The sequence below is a fragment of the Salvelinus fontinalis genome, chromosome 1 (assembly GCF_029448725.1).
Source record: "Salvelinus fontinalis isolate EN_2023a chromosome 1, ASM2944872v1, whole genome shotgun sequence".
Lineage (NCBI taxonomy): Eukaryota > Metazoa > Chordata > Actinopteri > Salmoniformes > Salmonidae > Salvelinus > Salvelinus fontinalis.
In genome coordinates, this window is record NC_074665.1 from 79930686 (window position 1) to 79953705 (window position 23020).

At 41.6% G+C, this 23020-nt stretch overlaps 1 protein-coding gene across 2 annotated transcripts; it reads left to right on the plus strand.

The window, feature by feature from the left end:
* Window positions 1–428: 428 nt before the first annotated feature.
* LOC129862658 (choline O-acetyltransferase-like) lies at window positions 429–22119 on the plus strand. Of its 2 annotated transcripts, none has more exons than XM_055934539.1 (15): window positions 429–700; window positions 1064–1175; window positions 3513–3704; window positions 6172–6290; window positions 9108–9161; window positions 9791–9968; window positions 13264–13441; window positions 13620–13789; window positions 14023–14123; window positions 14419–14547; window positions 14793–14915; window positions 15096–15237; window positions 15665–15727; window positions 16298–16435; window positions 19324–22119. In XM_055934539.1, the coding sequence occupies exons 2-15, from the start codon at window positions 1128–1130 to the stop codon at window positions 19624–19626; spliced, it is 1938 nt and encodes a 645-aa protein (XP_055790514.1). In that variant the 5' UTR covers window positions 429–700; window positions 1064–1127; the 3' UTR covers window positions 19627–22119. The 2 variants fall into 2 exon arrangements, with proteins under 2 accessions (XP_055790514.1, XP_055790504.1); XM_055934529.1 differs by having other exon boundaries at window positions 432–700; window positions 1061–1175.
* The last annotated feature ends 901 nt before the right edge of the window (window positions 22120–23020 follow it).

Below are 23020 nucleotides of genomic sequence, written 5' to 3' on the forward strand. Positions count from 1 at the left end.
AGCGAGAGAGAGAGAAATGCGAACCTTATTCTTATTATTTAAGAATGATTTAGTTCCTGTAACGTCATGTAAACTTCTACTTGGTGGTGCGTAAAGTCATGGTGCAACTAGCTGGCGCTGTCCGTGGTTCTGAAAGTTAACACGCGCTGTGAAAGCTCACAGCAGACGCCCCACAAGGAGAACGGTTCTAACGATATTGTTCTCTCCACAACCAAGTGTAGGTAGTCAAGCTATTCGTTGATTTTCAGCTCTCAAACTCAGGAAAAGCCCCTTCTTTCCCCCGACACACTCTAAATTCAACAATAAAGTAATACGGGCTAACCCGACTTGTAGCTACTGCTATCTCAAGATCATTTTCATACTTTGTCAGAGGTGGGCAGGGGAAGCAAGCCAAGCTGTCAAATAATATGTTCCACGAATAGATTTCGATGGGAGGAGTTTGCTGCTTGCGGGGTAGGTAGAGACAGACAAACACCTAGAGCATCTTTACTAAGCAAGCGCGCTTTAAAAGTCAAAGCCTTGCAATGGGTGTGAGCTAGGAGTGAATATCATGAAGCGTGAGACAGAAGGGAGAACGATCATTCGTTCGCGTCAAAGGATTTAGTTATGTTAGTTCTATGCACGTACGCGGGACACTATTTAATCTTGTTGCAAACCTTTTTGACCTCTTGAGGAGTGAAGGAAGGCATCCATTTCGCAGGTAAGCGGAAATATTTTCTCTTATCCTCATTATTCACAAATATGCCTAGTTCAGTAAGTTAATAACAGGTGCACGATGTGATTAGTTTGGATGACTTGGAAGGAGACAGCTCCTCGATTAATACTTATGGAAAGATTGTGATTGTAGTTATGTATCTATAATCTATCTATGCTGAATACAATAATATATTATATTTAACACTAATGCATACCATATCAACACCTGGTGATACGATTTTGGTTTTTAAATCTAATTAATAATACGAACTCGACAGTGACAGTTATAACGTAGCAATCCTATTTTAAAGTAATCGCTTTTTTCCTTTGTTTTGAATGATTTGGATATACCGGCTTCATGCAGAAGGCTGAACTTCAACCAACTCTTGTGAGTTTGAATTCCTACTGACCGATCCTGACCGGATAACAACATGCCTATCCTGGAGAGAGAGCCGCCGAAAGGCCGAAGGGAAAGCTATGTATGAAAGTCTTAGGTTATATTTATATCGATATACTAATATTCTTTATGCACTAAATCGATACATTCAAAAAAAAATAAACACTGAGGGTAATGAATTGTTTAATAAGGATTGTGTCTGGCTGTAACTTGCTATCAACTATTTCGAAAACAAATCTTTACTTTATCTATACGGGCATATTATGAAAATGTAGGCTTTATCGGACAACATTATAAGGTGAATTGTAGTAGGTCTATGTTATTCAGGTCGTCGCAAAAGTGAGTAACAATGACTGAATCGATAGTCATTTATTGGTGGTAATTAGCATAATCTAAAATCTGCTTGCTTTACTTGTTTCACTCAGTTTACATTGTTGCTGTTTTATCACAATGTTGCTTGTGACTGACAAAGTATCGTTGCTGAGACACTATTTTAGGGAATTCGTTTCTTACCTTGACATGTACCACAGTCCTTTTTGTAGCCTTAATTGTTTTCCAAAGTATGCATTTATTGATACAAATTGGCTTCTTACTTTTTCTATTTCTTATCAAATTGTAATGAGAAGTGTCTTGCAGAACTAACGCACTGATTATCAATAGAAAAAGTATGCAGCAACAAGCTTGAAAGCTATTCCAAGTGCAACAGGTACAGGCGCTGCCCATGGGGCTGAAAAGAACATGGATGCTGAAACGCTGTGTCCTTGTACTGACCGCTAGAGGCAGACACTAGAGAACTGGAAGGCTTTTATTACACTGGTATTAACAAAACTGGGAAATTAAAATACACTCTCAGATTTGATGTAATGCAAATGTATGATCCAACACAGAGTTTGGAAGCCGTGATACTTGCGCCCAAATTATTGTTCTCGGTCTAAACTTTTGTCATGTAAAAGACAATTTATCGAGCCTTTTTTTGTTGGAAGATATACACATTCTGCGAATTGTAAAGAATACCGAGAAGTAATCCGGGAAGTCAAACGTCTCAAAAATTCACGTTTCTGTTGCCAGAGCACTTTAGCTATATGCTACTAGAATTTACACAGTACCATTGGTTTAGGTTAAGGCGAATATGAACGAAGCACAAGCCCGTGGTGTGACACTTCAATTGCCCACTGGGGATCAATTAATTAAACAAAATTGAATTCAGAACGATACGATTCTAATGGATCTCCCCCAAGAGTGGCCATTCGCTTGGGGCTAATTCCAAGGTAAAATATCACCAACCTCTCCATTCAGTCATACCTATTTCACATTTGATTTACACACTAAAAATAAGGGTTCCTCAAAGGACTTTGGGAAGGGTGATGGTTCTATGTGGAACCATAATGACCCGAATAATCCCTTCGAGCCCTTCAATGGTTATTTGCAGTTCAGATAAGGGTTCTTTCCTCTTTTAGTGATGATTAACATGTATGGCAGTTGGTTCATTAGAATATGTTGGGGCGTGGTTTGCGCACAGCTCTTTTTGTGCAACCGTGAGTGAGAGTGTCATTCCAGTTTATTTAATCTGTTGTGTTGTTTTATAAAAGGTTGTGTTGAGTTTTATTATAACATGTTACCTATGCCTATGGCCAGTGATTGTGTCTTGTTAAAGACTCACATATGGCCTTGTGTCAATTGAGAACGTTTGACTAAATGCACACTTTATTCAACCCATCAATAAAAACAGTAATAAAGTCTTGCGAAAGTTTAACAATGCATTATGGCTATTAAACCCGAATTAAAAACCCTGTATTGTTCTTCAAAGAACATTTCAGATTGAAAACATTATTTATAGAGCCATTCTCCATAAATGTTCTATATAGCACCAAAAAGTGTTTCACTATGGTTACAAGCCATATTAACCCTTATTTGGCACTATATAGAACCCTTTTATTTTAGTGTGTAGGTAACCCATTCTCACAAGTTACACTGGCCAGAATGACAGAACTGATTCAAACATATCATGCCAAATTGGGACAAATAATTAGTCAACACTCAACACACTTACTCCCACTCCATATACAGCACTTTCCATTAGCATTTTATTCAATATAAAATAACCATAGCTGTTTCGATCAAAAGGAGCGTTTTCGTATCCCACAGGGCGCTGTAAAATTAATTCTCGACTTGGCTTCAAGCAGTTCGAATTAATAATTCACTCAGGTTCTAAGAATACAAGCTTTAAAGAGAAACTTCAGGAAGATAATTTGGTATTTTAATGCTCAGACGAATGAATACATGCCTACAGGCAGGAAAACAGCTTCCTTATAATGATGAACACATTTTGTCCTTTTGGGTGCAGCATCATTGAGTCAATATTTATCCCAATCCAACCATTACAGAGGGTCTGATTGATTGATTGATCTCACAATGTTAGGTCCTGCCCAAGGTGCCTGTCCCACCCCTGAAACAGACTCTGGACATGTACCTGAGCTGTATGAAACATCTGGTGAAGGAGGAACAATATCAGAAGACTAAAGCCATCGTGGTGAAGTTTGGAGAGCCAGGCGGCACTGGAGAGCTGCTGCAGAAGAAACTACTGGAGAGGAGTGACAAGACATACAACTGGGTAAACTCCCTCCCTCCATCACTCAGACAAGCAGTGTCCCAAATGGCACCCTATTGCCTATATAGAGCAAGGGCTCTGGTCAAAGGTAGTGTGCACTATAGGGAATAAGGTGTCATTTGGGAGGCAGATAAGACCCTCTAGTAAATGTAAACATTCAAATACATTCTGTTAGCCACTGTGGGAGTGTGATCCTTGTTAGGTTTCTATTGTTTTGAAACAGAAGTCAGATTTGGTGTGGGATGGGATGCCAGTTTACCTTTTAGTTCCCACATGTGTGAAGCATGCAAAGTAGTATATCCTTATACTTCTACACTCTTAGAAAAAATGGTGCTATCTAGAATATTTTTGGGTGCAATTAGAACCCTTTTAGCTCCAGGTAGAACCCTTTTGGTTCCAGGTGGAATCCTTTTGGGTTCCATGTACAGTGCCTTCAGAAAGTATTTACACCCCTTGACTTTTTCCATATTTTGTTATGTTACAAGCTGAATTTAAAATGGATTACATTTAGATTTAATGTCCCTAACCTATACACAATACCCCATAATGTCAAAGTTGAATTATGTTTTTCCAAATGTTTCCAAATGAATTAAAAAAGAAAATTTTGAAATGTCTTGAGTCAATAAGTATTCAACCCCTTTGTTATTGCAAGCCTAAATACGTTCAGGAGTAAAATTGTGCTTAACAAGTCACATAAGAAGTTGCAGGACAATAATAGTGTTTAACATCATTTTTTAATGACTACCTCATCTCTGTACCCAAGATATACAATTATCTGTAATGTCCCTCAGTCGAGCAGTGAATTTAAAACATAGATTCAATCACAAAGACCAGGAAGCTTTTCCAATGCTTCGCAGAGATGAGTAGAACAAATAAACAAATAAGCAGACATTGAATATCCCTTTGAGCATGGTGAAGTTATTAATTACACTTTGGATGGTGTATCAATACACCCAGTCACTACAAAGAGACAGGTGTCCTTCCTAACTCAGTTGCCGAAGAGGAAGGAAACCGCTCAGGGATTTTACCATGAGGCCAATGGTGACTTTAAAACAGTTACAGAGTTTAATGGCTGTGATAGGAGAAAACTGAGGATGGATCAACAACATTGTAGTTACTCCACAATACTAACCTAACTGACAGAGTGAAAAGAAGGAAGGCTGTACAGAATAAAATATTCCAAAACATGCATTCTGTTTGCAACAAGGCATGAAAGTAATACTGAAAAAAATTCAATTTTTGTACTGAATTTAAAGTGTTATGTTTGGGGCAAATCCAATACAACACATTACTGAGTACCACTCTCCATATTTTCAAGCAAAGTGGTGGCTGCATCATGTTATGGGTATGTTTGTATTCGTTATGGACTGGGGAGTTTTTTCAGGATAAAAAAAGTAACTGACTGGAGCTAAGCAAAGGCAAAATTCTAAAGGAAAACCTGGTTCAGTCTGCTTTCCACCAGACACTGGGAGACTTTTTTCTAAGCGTGTACAGTATACTTCGACATCACTTCAGGTTGAAACATTGTAGAGCACAACAAGAAGTAAACACGACCTAAAGGTGTGATATATCAGGAGTGTGTCGATAACGGAAAGCTAAACAATCTCCTTTGATAACCCATTGGAGACCTGTCCATAAAGACTGTAGAGTCTCCACACTGTGATTGAAGACACTATCAACTCCATAAATGGCCCAATACACTTGGACCATCAATAACAGCTGGCAACGGAAGGAGGAAAGAACTAAAGCTGTGGCCATAGATCTATCAGATCTGCCACTTGGTGTCTGCAGGACCGATCCATCACTGGCCACTTAGATGATCAGTCAGTCCTGAATTAAAGTAGCTTTCTGATATCTATCAAACTCCCACTCCTCTGCCACAGCCTCTCTCCTCCTCAAGTTCTTTTGTCCTCTCTTTCTCTCTGTTATCTATCAAACTCCCACTCGTCCTGCTGCAGCCTCTCTCCTCTTTTCCTCTAGTCCTTTTGTCCTCTATTTCTCTCTGTTATCTATCAAACTCCCACTCGTCCTGCTGCAGCCTCTCTCCTCTTTTCCTCTAGTCCTTTTGTCCTCTATTTCTCTCTGTTATCTATCAAACTCCCACTCCTGCTGCAGCCTCTCTCCTCCTCTCCTCCTGTAGTCTTTTTGTCCTCTCTTTCTCTCTGTTCTCTATCAAACTCCCACTCCTCCTGCTGCAGCCTCTCACCTCCTCTACTCCCCTCCATCTTGCTATGATATCCAGTACACTCATGATATTGATGGCTTCTCACACTGATGCCCATGAGATTCCCTTCTAAGAATACGTTTTCATATTGTGTTTAAAGCCAGTTCAACAAAACCACAGTTTAAAAACCTGCAGGAACAGTTTTTGGCACCTTGTCAACATGGATGGACAAAGTGGAGGCCTTGTGCCTGTGTTCTCTCTCTCTCCCTCTCTCTCTCTCGCCATCTCTATCTCTCGCTCTCTCAGGTTTATGACTACTGGCTAGACGATATGTATTTGAATCAGAGATTGGCCCTACCAGTCAACTCCAATCCAGCCATGGTCTTCCCAAAACAAAACTTTAAAGATCGCAAAGACTCACTCAGGTATGTGAAATACTCCCTCGGGTATGTGAAAGACTCACTCAGGTATGTGAAATACTCCCTCAGGTATGTGAAAGACTCACTCAGGTATGTGAAAGACTCACTTCCTCATTGTGAATAAGATTAGTGCTGTTTGACTGACAACCAGTTGAATTATACTTGACAACAGGGAGTAATGTACATACTGTAGTAATCTCGGCACCCAAAACCAAATCAGCTACTCTGACAAGAGACTATGTACATTGAGATGATTTTGAATGTTTGAACTAGGTACTTACTTATTTAGATAGTTCATTATTTTTGTTGTTGTTGCATTTTCTCATCCTGAATCCCTCCACAACTAGAAGCTGTCCAACTATATAATGGTAAATACAATATACAGAGTACAATATTGTATTATACTGCAATATACAATGGTGCTGGTGCAATGCAATACATGGCTACGATGCTTCCTGTCCTGTACTGTAAACCAACTTGGTGAGAGATTTACAACAATGTTTTCAACAGGCATAAACCAAACCAGATTTACAACAATGTTTTCAGCAGGCATAAACCAAACCATATTTACAACAATGTTTTCAGCAGGCATAAACCAAACCATATTTACAACAATGTTTTCAGCAGGCATAAACCAAACCATATTTACAACAATGTTTTCAGCAGGCATAAACCAAACCAGATTTACAACAATGTTTTCAGCAGGCATAAACCAAACCATATTTACAACAATGTTTTCAGCAGGCATAAACCAAACCAGATTTACAACAATGTTTTCAGCAGGCATAAACCAAACCAGATTTACAACAATGTTTTCAGCAGGCATAAACCATACCAGATTTACAACAATGTTTTTAGCAGGCATAAACCAAACCATATTTACAACAATGTTTCAGCAGGCATAAACAAACCAGATTTACAACAATGTTTTCAGCAGGCATAAATCAAACCATATTTACAACAATGTTTTCAGCAGGCATAAACCAAACCAGATTACAACAATGTTTTCAGCAGGCATAAACCATACCAGATTTACAAGCTGCAGTACGTGGAGAGTATCAATAGCCAGTCTGCATCATGTCTTCTCTACATCTCTGCTGCTTATTAAATGAGCTGTGGTCTGCCAGCCTGACAGACAACACACAAACAAACACACACAAACACACAAACACACACACACACACACACATGCACAAACACAAGCACACACATACACACACACACGCAAGACCATCCAGATGCAGACTGTGTACTGTAAGTCAACATTAGCTTTTGTCAGCTCATAGTGAGCTAAGTGAAAACTAGCAGGACCTCCAGAACAGCCTGCTAATAGACCGACAGAGACTCTTATTAGATTGGGAGTGAAAGATCTAAGCAGTCCGCTGAGACTGGTGGCCTGCTTAGCTGGCTGCCCTCCTCCTCCCCATCCTCAGCCTCCATACAGGGGTGTGGTGGCGAATGTGTGGTTGGGGGGGGTAATAAGTATCTGTGTGTGTATGTTTGTGTGTGTGTGGTGTAGCCCACTTTGTATATTGATCTGGGGTTTGAACACATAAACACTGAGACAAATGACAGAAAACACCAGGGCTGACGTGGCGTTGTGTTTTGTTCCCTATCTCGATACACACGCACGCACGAAAACACACACACACACATGTACGCACGTAAACACACACACACGTGTGCACGCACGCGCACGCGCACACGCACACACATGTGCACGCACACACGCGCACGCACGCACGCACACACACACACACACACACACACACACACACACACACACACACACACACACACACACACACACGCGCGCGCGCGCGCACACACACAGCATAGCCCAATAATCTAGTAGAAATTTAATTATAGCTCTCCAATAAGAAAAGGGGGGAGGGGTTGTGGTGTGTCTTGCGTGCATTTGAAGTATCATGAGCAGATGGAGATGTTAAAGGAACAGCCTGGAACTGTTTGTCAATCAGTATATGTGGATATTTAAATTAGGAATATGGATGAATAAAATGTCCACATGCAGAACAATTAGTTACAATTCAGTAATACATATTTTAATTATTTATTTAACCAGGCAAGTCAGTTAAGAACAAATTCTTATTTACAATCAAGGCCTGGGAACAGTGGGTTAACTACCTTGTTCAGGGACAGAACGACATATTTTTACCTTGTCTAGTGTATAGTGTACAGTATAGGGTATAGTATATTGCAGAGTATAGTGTACAGTATTGTGTGGAGTATATGGTAGAGTATACAGTAGAGTATATTGTAGAGTATAGTGTAGAGTATACAGTAGAGTATATTGTAGCGTATAGTGTGGAGTGGTTTGTGGAATATATGGGAGAGTATAGCATTTAGTATATTGAAGAGTGTAGTGTATAGTATAGTGTAGAGTACATGGCAGAGTATTGTGTGGAGTATATCATATAGTATATTGTGGAGTATAGTGTAGAGTATATAGTTGAGTATAGTGTAGAGTATAGTGTGGAGTATAGTGTGGAGTATAGTGTGGAGTATAGTGTGGAGTATAGTGTGGGGTATATTGTGGGGTAGTGTGTGGAGTATATGGTGGAGTATATGGTACAGTATAGTATTTAGTATATTGTAGAGTATGGTGTAGAGTATAGTGTAGAGTATATTTTAGAGTATCGCGCATATATTGTATATTGTATGTTGTAAATTGTATAAGAAGAGTATATTTTAATAATGGATGCCAGTAATTAAATGAATCTACTGTTACATGTACACTTTGTATTGTGCCAGTCTTATTGATGTTGTGTGCTGAATCAGTCTTTCTATTCTCCATCTTCTCAGATTTGCTGCTCACCTCATCACAGGAGTTCTGGAGTACAAGGAACGTATTGACACGTGAGTGCCCTTAAATACAGTTTGTCCACTCTATTCTATTCTGTACCGTAGAAGGAGAGTATGAAGATAATCTATATTCTAGAATATGAAGGGGAAAAATAACACTTTTATTTATAAACACAATATACAGACAATCTAGAACAGGGGTATTCAACTCTTATCTTATGAGGTCCAGAGCCTGCTGGTTTTCTGTTCTACCTGATAACTAATTGCACACACCTGGTGTCCCAGGTCTAAATCAGTCCCTGATTAGAAGAGAACAATTAAAAAATGCAGTGGAACTGGCTTCGAGATTCAGAGTTGAGTTTGAAGGATCTAGAATGTAAGTGAATAAAACGTCCCTGTAGAGCAGCTGAGGTTGTCTGAGGTCCCATGCCTCTGTGTCTCTGTGTGTTTCCTGGGCCTGCTGCCTGACAGGCGTGCGTTGCTTGTGGACTATTTATCATAAACATAAATAACACATAGAAACAGAGTATACAGACCTCATCTAGAAAATAAAACAAACAAGTATTTATTTATACAGAAACAGAGTACACATACCATGAAGAATATAAATGTCCTCTCCAGAGCAGCTGAGGGTTGTCTGAGTCTCTGTGTCTGTGTGTCTCCTGGGCCTTGGGGTCTGACAGGCGGGTGTTGCCTGTGGACTTTGCTCGGGGCCAGCTGGCAGGGACGCCTCTGTGTATGAAGCAGTATTACCGTCTCTTCAACACATACCGTCTGCCCGGCCACAAGAGGGACACCCTCGTCATCCACAAGCCTGGGTCGACTGAGCAGGAGCACATCATCGTGGCATGCAAGAACCAGGTCAGAGAGAGACTAAGGGCTCGATTCAATCCATAGCGGCGTGATTGAAATGTAAAGGTAATTTCCGATTGATCCGACGTATGCAGCGTTTACCGTGAATGCAGTCTCAGCGAACGGGGGAACATTGCCTTTAAATTTATATTGTGCTGTAGCGCAGGTCTTTAGCGCTACGGATTGAATTGAGCCTTAAGATTGCGTATCAAATGGCACCTTTTTCCTATCCTTATGGGTGGTTGGAGTTTTTGACAATTTTTAGGTTCTTCCTTTGACATCGCCTGGTATAGAGATCCTGGATGGTAGGGGGCTCGGCCCCAGTGATGTCCTGGGATGTATGCACTACCTTCTGTAGCGCCTTGTGGGCGGATGCCAAGCAGTTGCCATACCAAGCGGTGATGCAGCCAGTCAAGATGCTTTCAATGCTGCAGCTGTATAACTCCTTAGTGATGTGGACACAGAGGAACTTGAAGCTCTTGACCCGCTCTACTACAGCTCTGTCAATGTGAATGTGGGAGTGCTACCACGTTGTGTCTTCTGCAAACATGTTGATGGGTGTTGGAGTTGTGTGCGACCATGCAGTCATGGGTGAACAGGGAGTACAGGAAGGTACTAAACACGCACCCCTGGGGAGCCCCTGTGTTGACTGTCAGCGTGGCGGATGTGTGGTTGCCTACCCTCACCACCTCGAGGCGGACCGTCAGGAAGTCCAGTTGCAGAAGGAGGTGTTTAGTCCCAAGGTCTTAGCTTAGTGATAAGTTTGGATGGCACTATAGTGTTGAACACTGAGCTGTGGTAAATGAATAGCATTCTCACATACAGTGCCTCCAGAAGGTATTCAGACCCCATTTTGTTACATTACAGACTTATTCTAAAATAGATTTTTTTAATCCTCTTCAATCTACACACAATACCCCATAATGACAAAATAAAAACTGGTTGTTATTCATTTTTGCAAATTTATTACAAAAAAAGTAAATAATCACATTAACATACATACCCTTCACTCAGTACTTTGTTGAAGCACCTTTGGCAGCGATTACAGCATTGAGTCTTCTTGGGTATGACACTATAAGCTTGGCACACCTGTATTTGGGGAGTTTCTCCCATTCTTCTCTGTAGATCCTCTCAAGCTCTGTCAGGTTGAATTGGGAGCGTTGCTGCACAGCTATTTTCAGGTCTTTCCAGAGATGTTCAAGTCCTGGTTCTTGCTGGGCCACTCAAGGACATTCAGAGACTTGTCCCGAAGCCACTACTGCATTGTCTTGGCTGTGTGCTTCGGGTCGTTGTCCTGTTGGAAGGTAAACCTTCGCCCCAGTCTGAGGTCCTGAGCGCTCTGGAGCAGGTTTTCATCAAGGATCTACATGTACTTTGCTCCGTTCATCTTTGCCTTGATTCTGACTAGTCTCCCAGTCCCTGCCTCTGTAAACATCCCCAAAGCATGATGTTGCCACCACCATGCTTCACCGTAGGGATGGTACCAGATTTCCTCCAGACGTGACGCTTGGCATTCAGTCCAAAGAGTTCAATCTTGGTTTCGTCCGCTCTACCATAAAGTCCTGATTGGTGGAATTCTGCAGAGATGGTTGTACTTCTGGAAGGTTCTCCCATCTCCACAGAGGAACTCTAGAGCTCTGCAGGAGTGACCATCGGGTTCTTGGTCACCTCCCTTGCCAAGGTCCTTCTCCCCTGATTGCTCAGTTTGGTCGGGCGGCCAGCTCTAGGAAGAGTCATTGGTGGTTCCAAACTTCTTCCATTTAAGAATGATGGAGGCCACCATGTTCTTGGGGACCTTCAATGCTGCAGACATTTTCTGGTACCCTTCCCCAGATCTGTGCCTCGACACAATCCTGTCTCGGGGGCTCTACGGACAATTCCTTCAACTTCATTGCTTGGTTTTTGCTCTGACATGCACTGTCAATTGTGGGACCTTATATAGACAGGTGTGTGCCTTTCCAAATCATGTCCAATCAATTGAATTTACCACAGGTGGACTCCAAACATGTTGTAGACACATCTCAAGGATGATCAATGGAAACAGGATACACCTTAGCTCAATTTTAAGTCTCATAGCAAAGGGTCTGAATACTTATGTAAATAATGTATTTTATATTTGCAGAAGGGTCTGAATACTTTCCGAAGGCAATGTATATAATTTATGTCATGGTTCAAAGTTCATAAAGGGAAAACGTCAGCAACGTCAACATAAACAACAAACAATGTGAAGACCGTCAAAGTAACCGTGACTATGAGGGCGGGAAGCCAAGAGTTATCTTTTACAATGAATCTCATTCCCGCCACACGAAAAGGTTGAAAGGGAGGTCGAGGAAAAGAGAATATTTCCGTACCTAGAAATGGTTCCAGGAACTATCAATCAGTGGCACATAAATTACTGATTGAATCTGCCATTTTGTCTGAGAGCCACCTTGAGTCACAAGGACAATTGATCAGGCTGCGTCCCAAATGCCACCCTTTTCCCTATGTAGTGCAATACTTTTGACCAGGACACATAGGACTTTAGTTAGTCAGCTGCCGTATGGACCGATGTACAGCAGGACTTTAGTTAGCCAGCTACCGTATGGACCGATGTACAGCGGGGCTTTAGTTAGCCAGCTACCGTATGGACTTATGTACAGCAGAACTTTAGTTAGCCAGCTACCGTATGGACCGATGTACAGCAGGACTTTAGTTAGCCAGCTACCGTATGGACCGATGTACAGCAGAACTTTAGTTAGCCAGCTACCGTATGGACCGATGTACAGCAGAACTTTAGTTAGCATGCTACCATATGGACCGATGTACAGCAGAACTTTAGTTAGCCAGCTACCGTATGGACCGATGTACAGCAGAACTTTAGTTAGCCAGCTACCGTATGGACCGATGTACAGCAGGACTTTAGTTAGCATGCTACCGTATGGACCGATGTACAGCAGAACTTTAGTTAGCCAGCTACCGTATGGACCAATGTACAGCAGGACTTTAGTTAGCATGCTACCGTATGGACCGATGTACAGCAGAACTTTAGTTAGCCAGCTACCGTATGGACCGATGTACAGCAGAACTTTAGTTAGCCAGCTACCGTATGGACCGATGTACAGCAGAACTTTAGTTAGCATGCTTCCGTATGGACCGATGTACAGCAGAACTTTAGATTCATCTATTTTGAGGTCCTATAATAAAGCACATCAAATCAGATGTATGTTTTAACCTGTAAATATTCTAACACCTTTTAATGTTCATGACAAATTTCCCCTCCGGTACAATAAAATGATCCAAACATTTTTGTTTTTCCTCTTCTCAGTTCTTTGTGTTGGACCTAGTGGTAAATAAGAAAAAGCTGAAAGAAATGGACATTTTAACCCAGTTGGAGAAGATAGTGAAGATGGCGGAGAACTCAGAGGAGAGACAGCCTCCATTTGGTCTGCTGACATCTGATGGAAGAACAGAATGGGCCCAGGCTAGAGAAGTGCTCATCAAAGGTTTCACTTCAGACACCTTACAGTTTGCATTATATCATAACTATAATAATAACGCAGATATCAAGTAATAATATCTTTATAGTAATAACTCGAAATTAATCACGGCAAGACTATGAAAACATATATTTGCATAAACTGACCTAGTCTGTCTGTCTCCCTTCCTCCCTCCCTCCCTTAGATTCAGTAAACAGAGAGTCATTGGCTGTGATTGAGAAGTGTCTGTGTGTGTTGTGTCTGGACAACCCCAGTGGGATGGAGGTTGGGGATACCAGCCGAGCGCTGCTGATGCTCCATGGAGGAGGCCATGAGAAGATGGGGGCGAACCGTTGGTATGACAAGCCAATGCAGGTAAGGCCATGCCAATGGCACTACAATCCGTATTCATGAAGTGCCTCAGAGTCCGAGTGCTGATCTAGGACCAGTTTTTCCTTTTACAGAAGATAATACAGAATAAGATAATATGGATGGAGTTGACCTGATCCTAGATCAGCGCTTATAAATAAAGGCCCTGGGCCCGTGGAATGGAATAGAAAGAAGCGTAGACAGTTCCATGTAGGATGTATAACCCTCCTCTATTTCAGTTTATTGTAGGGGAGGACGGAGTCTGCGGAACAGTGTGCGAGCACTCACCCTTCGAGGGCATCGTTCTGGTGGCATGTACTGAATACCTGATGAAATTTATGTAAGCAAAGGAACAAAACCTGAATGCATCCGTATGGTGGTAGATTTATGTGGAGTTAACAACTGGTATCCCCCAAGGTTCTATTGTGGGTTCTGTGCAATATAGTTAACAGCCAGTTTATTACATTATACATCTTAAATCAGATCTTTCACATTTACAGCTAATGTATTAATCAAATCAAATCAAATTTTATTATTTGAGGTCTGTCATAAAGCAGCATGCTGTTGATGAATAATACATTTATAAATAATAATGCATGATTCTAAGGAAGTCATGTGACGTGCTCTCTCCACAGGACTGGAAGTCCCTCCAAGATGGGGAGGGCCACCAGCGTGTCGGAGCTTCCTACTCCTGCCAGACTGCTCTGGAAGACCACACCTCACATCCAGAGCCTCCTGAAGGCCTCTGCTGAGAGACTACAGAGGTAAGACACACACACACACACACACACACACACACACACACACACACACACACACACACACACACACACACACACACACACACACACACACACACACACACACACACACACACACACACACACACACACACAGCATTGCCGTGCCATCTAGTAATCGACCCTTAATCTTACCCTCTCACTACAATAACCAATGCATTTTGAATCCAAACGTTGTTTCATATTCATCATTGTTTTCTATTCCTCAGGCTGGTTAGAGATCTGGACATGGATGTGCACAAGTTTGAGGTCTATGGAAAAGAATTCATCAAGAAACAGAAGATGAGCCCAGATGCATACATACAGGTGGCTCTACAACTGGCATTCTACAGGTACAGTACACCTGTATGAAATGTATCTAAAATAACATGTGGTTGGTTGTTTTGACAAATTAAGACTTTTGGTACATTGTTTGCAAAGTAATGATAGTCATTTTAAAACAACAAGTGAATTTATGGAAGTGTCTCCATTGATATACAGTAATTATATATTTTTTCTTTTTGATTTCTCAGATGCAATGGAAGGCTGGTGTCCACTTATGAAAGTGCATCTATCCGTCGTTTCCATGAGGGCCGGGTGGACAACATCCGCTCAGCTACCTCCGAGGCTCTGGCCTTTGTGAAGGCCATGACGGACGAGAAGGCATCTCTCTCTGTGAGTCATTTTTCTTACTTAGACCCCCAATTACTGGGCTACTCCCATTATACTGTTCATCATGTCCTCTTAACTGGTGCCACCGCCTCCCTCCCACCAGAGTCGAGAGTCCGTTGTTCCAGCCACACACACACACACACACACACACACACACACACACACACACACACACACACACACACACACACACACACACACACACACACACACACACACACACACACACACACACACACACACACACACACACACACACACACACACACACACACACAAAAGCAGCTGATCCCTCTACATATTTCAAGCACAATCTCTCATATGACTCCTTGTCTCCTCTCATAACATGTTCAAAGTGAAGTAATCATATTTAGCTCATAAGACTTAATGTAATTATTTATTGTGATCTTGTTTGTATTCAATTTTACAGGATTCTGAAAAGATGAAACGATTGTGGGATGCAATTAACGCCCAGACAAATTACACAATCACAGTAAGTGCAGATATTTGAATAAACTGTCCATTGCATAAGTCCATTTGGTAAAGAGAAACATCTTATTCAAGGCCTAGATTCAATCAGATAAAGCATTAACCGGCGATGTTTTGCCGTTGTTGGCGGTGGAACGGCGTTGGAGCTGTCAAATCAGAGCAGCTGCTCTTGTGATCCTTGTCACGAAGCCACACCCGCCCCACTCGCATTAAAAGTTCAGAAAGAGAGAGTGTGGCCTATATAGAAATAACGACGCTCAAATTGAAAATCATTAAACTAAATAATGAGGATTTCTATCGGCCTAATCGAGGTGTAGATTACATCTCACATTCCAGTGTTCGAACTTGTAAACAAGGCTGCATGGGATTTCTCTTAATGCAACTCTGTGCTGCCAGTGGCAATGTCCGCTTTAGTTATAACGCTGGTAGCCACTTGTGGATTTGACTGCTCTAACGCAGTTCCACCTCAAACACCGCCAAAAGCTATGCAGATGTTGGCTAAAACAGATCTGATTGAATTGGGCCCTAACTAGCTTAAATACATGGAGTGCTAAGGGTTCTTGTTGTTTCACAGGCTATTACAGGGTTGGGAATAGACAATCACCTTCTCGGACTCAGAGAGATCGCACAAGAGCTCAAGATGGAGAGGCCGCAGATCTTCACAGATGAAACCTATGTGGCCAGTAACCAGTTCATTCTCTCCACCAGTCAGGTATACCCTCTAGTCATCGCTTTGCTATGTAGCTATTGCTAGTGCAGCCATAATATATATGTGCAAACTATCGCAAACTATTACCAACTACAAAGGGAAACCCAGCCACAAGCTGCCCAGCGACGTGAGCCTACCAGATGGGCTAAATGCCTTTTATTCTCGCTTCGAGGCAAGCAAAACTGAAGCATGCATGAGAGCCCCAGCTGTTCAGGATGACTGTGTGATCACGCTCTCCGTAGCCGATGTGAGCAAGACCTTTAAACAGGTCAACATTCACAAGGCCGCAGGGCCAGACAGACTACCAGGACGTGTACTCAGAGCAAGTGTCTTCACTGACATTTTCAACCTCTCCCTGACAGAGTCTGTAATACCTACATGTTTCAAGCAGACCACCATAGTCCCTGTGCCCAAGAACGCGGAGCTAACCTGCCTAAATGACTACCGCCCTGTAGCACTCACGTCTGTAGCCATGAAGTGCTTTGAAAGGCTGGTCTTGGCTCAAACAACACCATCAACACCATCATCCCAGAAATCCTAGACCCACTCCAATTTGCATACCACCCCAACAGATCTACAAAGATAACAAAATCGAAATTGCACTCCACACTGCCCTTTCCCACCTGGATAAAATAAACATCTATGTGAGAATGCTGTTCATTGACTACAGCTCAGCGTTCAACACCATAGTGCCCACAAAGCTCATCACTAAGTTAAGGACCCTGAGACTAAACACCTCCATCTGAAACTAGATCCTGGACTTCCTGGCGGGCCGCTCCCAGGTAGTAAGGCAACAACACATCTGCCACGCTGATCCTCAATACGGGGGCCCCTCAGGGGTGCATGCTTAGTCCCCTCCTGTACTCCCTGTTCACCCACAACTGCGTGGCCAAGCACGACTCCAACACCATCATTAAGTTTGCTGACGACACATCAGTGGTAGGCCTGATCACCGACAATGATGAGAGCCTATAGGGAGGAAGTCAAAGACCTGGCAGTGTGGTGCAAGGACAACAAACTCTACCTCAACGTGAGCAAGACAAAGGAGCTGATCGTGGACTACAGAAAAAGCAGGGCCGAACACACCCCCATTCACATCGATGGGGCTGTAGTGGAGCGGGTCGAGAGCTTCAAGTTCCTTGGTGTCCATATCACCAACAAACTATCATGGTCCAAACACACCAAGACAGTCGTGAAGAGGGCATGACAACGCCTATTCCCACTCGAGACTGAAAAGATTTGGCATGGGTCCCCAGATCCTCAAAAATTTCTACAGCTGCAACATCGAGAGCATCCTGACCGGTTGTATCACCTCCTGGTAGTGCAACTGCTCGGCATCCGACCGTAAGGTGCTACAGAGGTTAGTGTGTATGGCCCAGTACATCACTCGGGCCAAGCTTCCTGCCATCCAGGACCTCTATACTAGGTGTTAGAGGAAGGCCCCAACATTTTTGAAAGACTCCAGTCACTCAAGTCATAGACTGTTCTCTCTGCTACCGCACGGCAAGCGGTCCTGGTGCCCCAAGTATAGGTCCAAATGGATCCTTAACAGCTTCTACCCCCAAGCCATAAGACTGCTGAACAATTAATCAAACGGCCACCCAAACTATTTGTATTGACTCCCCCCCCCCCCCGAGTAGCAGCAGTGGGGGGGGGGGCACTGCTGCTACTCGCTGTTTATTATCTATGCCTAGTCACTTTACCCCTATCTACATGTCCAAATTGCCTGAACTACCTCGACTAACCTGTACCCGCGCACATTGACTCCGTACCGGTACCCCCTGCTGTGCTCACTTGAACAGGAAGGTGGCACGGCGGTTCTTGTTGTGGGCAAATTTTGTCATCAAACTTTGTCATCAAAGTCTGGCATTCTCTGGATTTATGGTGCTTTCAAGACAAATGGGAACTCGAAAAGAACATGGTCGAATCATGATGTCAGTGATCTTCAGGTTGGAGCTCTAGAAAGAGGCGCGAGTTCCCGACTTCGAAATTCCCAGTTGGATGACCGTTCAAAACATATTTTCCCAGTCGGAACTCGTTTTTTTCCAAGTTCCCAATTGTCTTGAATTCACTGAAGTCTGAGATTTCCCAGTTCCAAGTTTCCAGTTGTTTTGAACGTGGCAGAAGTCATGCTGGATTGACAGCATGGCCAATGTATTCAACCTTTTCTGGTCCATGGTGTTGCATGTGAATGTTTATACTTTTAAGCTTAGAAAAGAGACCCTTAAACCCAGACTTGGACTACATACCCTCTCCACTGAATAGCAGGCTAGTGACTGCTTTGCAATGCTTGCAGTTAGCCCCTGATTCCTTCCAACCCATCATTGTTGAATTTTAATGTTTATGTCCAATAGCCGATGAGCACCTATATGTTTTATCTATAATTTTTCTTCAAATGACAAGGACTGAAAAGGATTTGCCAGTAGATTGTCAACTTGATTCATGATAATGACTGCTTGTCTAGTTTGCCAGCTAAGATTTTGAAAGTATGATATTGACATGATCAGTCCAATCAAAGCTACGGTAGATTTGACGTAATTTTATCTGCATCCAATGATCTTGAGCTTTCTTGGATGGGCATTACCAATCCCTAAACTCTGTGTTGTCCGCTGGGTGCCCCTCCACCACAGAAAGCACTGATCTAGGCTGAAACACCTGCATTTTGGAGCTGTCTTACACAAGAAAGCAAAAAAGAGACCATGCTTGTATGCGGCTTTATTAACTGAATGATTATTTACATTGTTTGCAAACTGATATGTGACACGTATTAATGCCAAAATAACATGCAAAACAGACAACAAAAAGGTGCCCCACCTGCCCTGAATGACGGGGCAGGTAGATTGGTATTAACCACTGGTAGATGGGTATTAACTGGTATACATCTTCCTCAGGTCCCAACCACAGTGGAGATGTTCTGCTGCTATGGCCCGGTTGTACCTAACGGGTACGGGTGCTGCTACAACCCCCAGTCAGACTACCTCCTCTTCAGCGTGACCAGCTTCCACGGTAGCACTGAGACCTGCTCGGCAGTGTTCATCAAGGCTCTGGACGAGGGCCTCGTAGAGATGAGGGATCTGTGCAGGAAGAGTAATAAGCCTCAGAGCAGCGCTGCTCCTGCTGCCTCGAAGGCGGGTGAGAATAACCAAGGAGCAGGCAGCAAGCTTCCAAGCATACTTCAGAAAACAGGGAAGTAATTCATACCAATGTAGCTTTACAGTGTCCATATTATGACAGCTTCAGAGTCACACTCAACTTCCGACGCATCCCGGTATATCGTAAAAGGAGTGTTAACTAGTTGTCCTGTGTGTATTGTCATGTTTGTGCAATCAGGTTTTTGTTTCACGACTTATTCTCTCAATTCAATCAGAAAATATGAAGCCTTAACTATGTAACTATGTACATAAAACTAAGAGTTAATAATTTAGCTATAATGACTACAAAGAATTAAACATGGAAAAAACATAGTTGTAGACTCTCATTCATCATTGACACTGTGTGGGAGTCTAGACAGAGCAGAGATATCTGGTCTACTAATAGGAAACTAAAGCCATGCCTGCTATTTCAGCACTGTAGTGACGGACAGCTCCTCTTCACCGAGAGGATGAATGAACTAGCTCCTAAATGATCTCAGTGTATGTACGCTCAACATATATTCATCAGCTTTGTTGAAACAACTCCTAAATATATACCGGAATATACCATTATTCACATTTGTCATGCAAACAATCATATTGTATTTAATGGGATTGAAGTAAACTAGGTTTAGGATTGTCAATATAAGGACGATGGCAAAAAGGGATTTCTATCAGGTAAAGTCTAAAGGATGACAGGCACTTTAATGTTCTATATTTTTTACTTACGTTTGTTAAGAAATTATATGAAATAAATGATATGTGAAGAATAACAGTTGACGGATATACAGGAGCTCATTGCTTGAGAAAAAAAATACTTCAATGATTCTTAATTCAGTTGCAACAGTTGCTATGTATCAGTATATTTGTGCTGTGAACCATATTTATCATGTCCTCTATGTGTATATGTGACGCAATAGTTTGAGTAATGAAAATGTCTGTGTTACCTACTGCATCAGTTCAGTAGGATGAACTGAGCTTTACTCACTAAGTGGTGATACTGTAACGTGAATCATTATGTGTATGTTTCTATAGTATACTAGTAGTAGTGTAGAAACATTAAGAATAAAATACAGTCATTCAAGGCTATACTGTGCAATAATTAAATAGCTTACGCAGCAAGGCTTGCACATGCAATTCATATGAAATCTATTCATTATCTTAGCTATTTTTGGTACTCAGCAATATTTTGGTCACAGTAGAATGTAGAATGTGTTAGAACATATAATACAGTAATGTCCTCTTGTGTGTAATAGAGAAGTGTCTTATTGTAACAATCAAAATCCTGCATGTTTTTGATGATAGTCTCATGTTCAAAACCTGTCAGTTTGTCCTTGTAAATGTTTCATTACTATCACAAAAATCCAAGTCAAGAGTGTTTAAATGTTAATTGTTGCTGTTGCATGTTATTGTTGTTTTGTGTTAATAATGTATTTTGCTGGACATTTGAATGTGAAACAGGTGACAGGGCAAGTATTTTATCAGATGTACTTATTCTCACTTTATACCTCACATAGTCACCCTCTCCTCCTTTCTCTCTCCAGTTCCCTATGCATGCACAATGAGGAAAAAAAGTATTAGAAATGCACGTTAAGTGCACTTAAAAAAGCTTAAAAATCTATTCAAAAATGTCTACTTGTTGTTGTACCTGTATATGAGTCCATACAAAACATAAACAGATTTGCTTTAAACTTTTGACTGATATGCTTACAGTACAGTATTTCCATAGGTATTTCCATAGGTATAGGTAGTAGAGATTATGTGCAGGATTGTTTCATACCATTTCATCAAGTGGATGTGGTGATTCTGTGGAAGAAGAAATGTGTTACCTGTTTGTGTGACGTATGCAAATGAATAGGAATGTAGTAGTGGTGTTGATATGCTGTTTTTTGAGTTTCTTATTTTGATTGCTTCCCTAATGGCACCCTTTTCCTTTTATATTGCACAACTTTTGACCAGGACTTTGCTCAAAAGTAGTGCACTATATAGGGAATAGGCTGCCATTTGGGATAATACTTTCTCTATATATTGATAATGGTCTAATGTGTGGTTCCACTCATATTATGGAATCTAAGGCATTGATTGATACTGATTGCAGTAGCGCAGAATATCAGCATTATAGCTTGATTCACATTTAAAGGCAATGTTTCCCCTTTCGTGACGCCCTCTATTCACGGTAAACGCTGCATATGTCAGCTCAATCGGAAATTAACTTTACATTTCAACCACGCTACAATGCAGATCTTCAGCGCTACAGATTGAATCGAGCCCTAAGTCCATGCTCATGTTATCGTTAGTGAATGGGAGAGTACTGTAGTTTGTGCTGTATCAATTGTATTTATTTGATATAGTCAATTGAATTTTCAATGAATGCATACAAATCTAGTAAAACATTGAAAAGCTTATTTATTTTTGTAGTTAAATACATACATTTATTTTCATCCAAAAATCGATATGATATACACACTTGAATTGTATTGGAAATATTTATGAGAATATATTGTAACCTTTTGCTGTGTAGAGAATACTGCGATAAATAAAATCGATTCCAAAATATCACGAGGCTAGCTTCTCCTTGGAATAACACACTCAATTCCTCGGTCAATCCTCAGCTGTGAATGGGGGTGCAAGAGAGGGAGTGTATCACAAATGGCACCCTATTCCCTACATAATGTTCTAACATGAAAGTACTGCACTCCATAGGGAATAGGGTGCCATTTGGGACAAACAGGGACACAATCCGTTAAATATAAAGTATATGGGAGTAGCCTACAGTATACTGTAGTCAGTCTCTCTAATGAACATCTATGTGTCAGCTGCCACAACAATTGGAGGTATAACAACCAGCCTGTTTTGCCTGAGTCAATCTGTGTGTATTATAAGGTCACATCTCTAACCCATAGAAATATCAAAACTAGAATGGAGATCCATTCATGGGTATGGTCAAAATGGCCACCGGTCCACCCATCACAGAACATAGACTTGAATGGGTATTGATATTCTACTCATTCAATTTCAATGTCTTACCCATTCCATAGACGGGTTGGTTGTTTAGCCACAAAACATACGCGTGCGCAACTATGGGGCAAAACAGAAAAAGGTTGGCTTAGAGTTTTGACAACATGTAAACTATATTTAGTCTCATGTTTATTGAAAACATAAATACATTTGCACAATGAACACTTGTTGTCTCTCAAATACATCGTTACAGTTGTTGGTTACGTAGCTAGCCAATATTAACATTGACATGAAATCAGTCAAAACAAGACATGGTATAAAGAACAAGATAAAACAAGCTGAAACAAGCCACCTACGATTCCCTAAATGGCAGCTTCTTGTCATTGTTGCTAGCTATCTGATCGTTCAGAATCATAACAATACGCAGCTTGCGGCCACATCGATGCGCGCTTCATTTTCGTGACGTTGTCAGCCAACCCGTCAATACAGCAGATGGCTT

Coding starts and splice junctions, on each gene's coding strand:
- LOC129862658 (XM_055934539.1), top strand. CDS start 1,128: ATGCCTATCCTGGAGAGAGAGCCGCCGAAAGGCCGAAGGGAAAGCTAT. Junction 14,548..14,792: donor TCTGCTGAGAGACTACAGAG/GTAAGACACACA, acceptor TCTATTCCTCAG/GCTGGTTAGAGATCTGGACA. Junction 14,916..15,095: donor CTACAACTGGCATTCTACAG/GTACAGTACACC, acceptor TTGATTTCTCAG/ATGCAATGGAAGGCTGGTGT.